Source organism: Emiliania huxleyi (genome assembly GCF_000372725.1).
Source record: "Emiliania huxleyi CCMP1516 unplaced genomic scaffold EMIHUscaffold_485, whole genome shotgun sequence".
Taxonomy (NCBI): domain Eukaryota; phylum Haptophyta; order Isochrysidales; family Noelaerhabdaceae; genus Emiliania; species Emiliania huxleyi.
The window spans coordinates 37814-39141 of NW_005198356.1; the positions used below are offsets into that span (position 1 = coordinate 37814).

The 1328-nt window shown below is 62.9% G+C and overlaps 1 protein-coding gene across 1 annotated transcript in view; it reads right to left on the bottom strand.

Moving 5' to 3' along the window:
• The window catches only part of EMIHUDRAFT_245987 (hypothetical protein), a gene marked incomplete at both ends in the record, with an annotated part of 1732 nt that extends 489 nt beyond the window's left edge, over positions 1–1243 (bottom strand). Inside the window, 6 exons of the mRNA XM_005767558.1 lie at positions 76–113; positions 460–509; positions 607–713; positions 789–821; positions 1063–1137; positions 1226–1243. Coding sequence (XP_005767615.1) covers positions 76–113; positions 460–509; positions 607–713; positions 789–821; positions 1063–1137; positions 1226–1243 — 321 coding nt within the window. The remainder of the gene's footprint in view (positions 1–75; positions 114–459; positions 510–606; positions 714–788; positions 822–1062; positions 1138–1225) is intronic.
• Positions 1244–1328: the final 85 nt, after the last annotated feature.

Consider the following 1328-nt stretch of genomic DNA (forward strand, 5'->3'; position numbering starts at 1 on the left):
CCCCCCCCCCCCCCCTCCCCCTCCTAATCCCTCTCTCGCCTTGTTGTCGTACGGATCGCCATCAATGGCCGTCACAGCCGCAAACGCCTCCGGCGCCATCCAATGCGGCGTGCCTAACGACATGACGTGGACGTGTCGTGGACGCGGCATGCCTTCTCGGGTGCGTCTCCGTGCGGCGTGCAACGTGCCGATCATCGTGCCGCGCTTCGCCATGGTGCTGTACACCTACGTGGGTTTTTTTCCGCCAGCGTCAGGGCGGGGATGCGGTACTGTGCAGAGTACTCAGAGCACCGCGTGAATACGCCCGGCTGCGGTGGATACCGCGGAAACCGCGAAATACGGTCGAGTCCAGTTGAGTACGTGCCCTTTGCGTCTCCCGCTTGTAGGGCTGAACACACCTGCGCCGCCACGCCGAGGTCGCCGAGCTTGACCGCACCTAAAAGGCCCAGCCACACACACGTGAGTCGCCTCGCTGATCTCTGGAGGAGAGCGTCCACACGAGTGCGCTCCTGTTCACAGCTGCAGGTGTGAAGAGACGCTGTTCACAGCTCACCTAATTAAGAGATAATTAATAGTTAATTAATAGTTAATTAAGAGCGTCCACACGAGTTCGCTCGGGCGGCGCCCGAGGCGGTCAGGAGCACGTTGGCCGCCTTGACGTCGCGGTGGAGCGCGCGCAACTCGACGTGGAGGTAGCGCAGCGCGGTCAGCACCTGCGGCGGCGGGAGGCTTGGAGCGGGAGGGGCGGGAGAGCTGCACGCACGTGGCGGGGGAGCCTCGCGGAGCACCAACGCCGCCTCCGCCTCGCTGAGGGGCGCGCCCTGCCGCTCCATGACGTCGAGCGCAGAGCCTACGTCGCGGACGCACCGAAGTCAGGGCGGGAAGACGGTCTCGTGCGGAGTATTCAGAGCACCGCGTCAGTACGAGGGGCTACGAATACGGTGAATACAGCGGAGGACGGCCGAATACGGCTGAGTACGTGTCCTCTCGAGCGCGCGCGGGTTGGAGTGCAAGAATGCGCAGCCTCTAGGGCGCAGAGCCGAGCGCGCAATACTCGAGGACGATCCAGAGGAGCTCCTCGCCGTCGTGTAGCCGCGTGAAGTAGTCGTAGTAGCCGACGATGTTTGGGTGGCGCGCCTGCTCGAAAGGCGAGGGGATGCGGATGAAAGGGAGGGGGGGGGGGACGAAAACGGCCCTCCCTTCCCTCAAGGAAGATGTCTCCTACTGGAACAAGGCTACCCATTTAAAGCAGGAACCCGTCTTTTCGACCGAAGGGTTGGGCAAAAGTCCAAAAAAGGTTCCCCCCCCGTAATTCTTTAAAAGGGGGG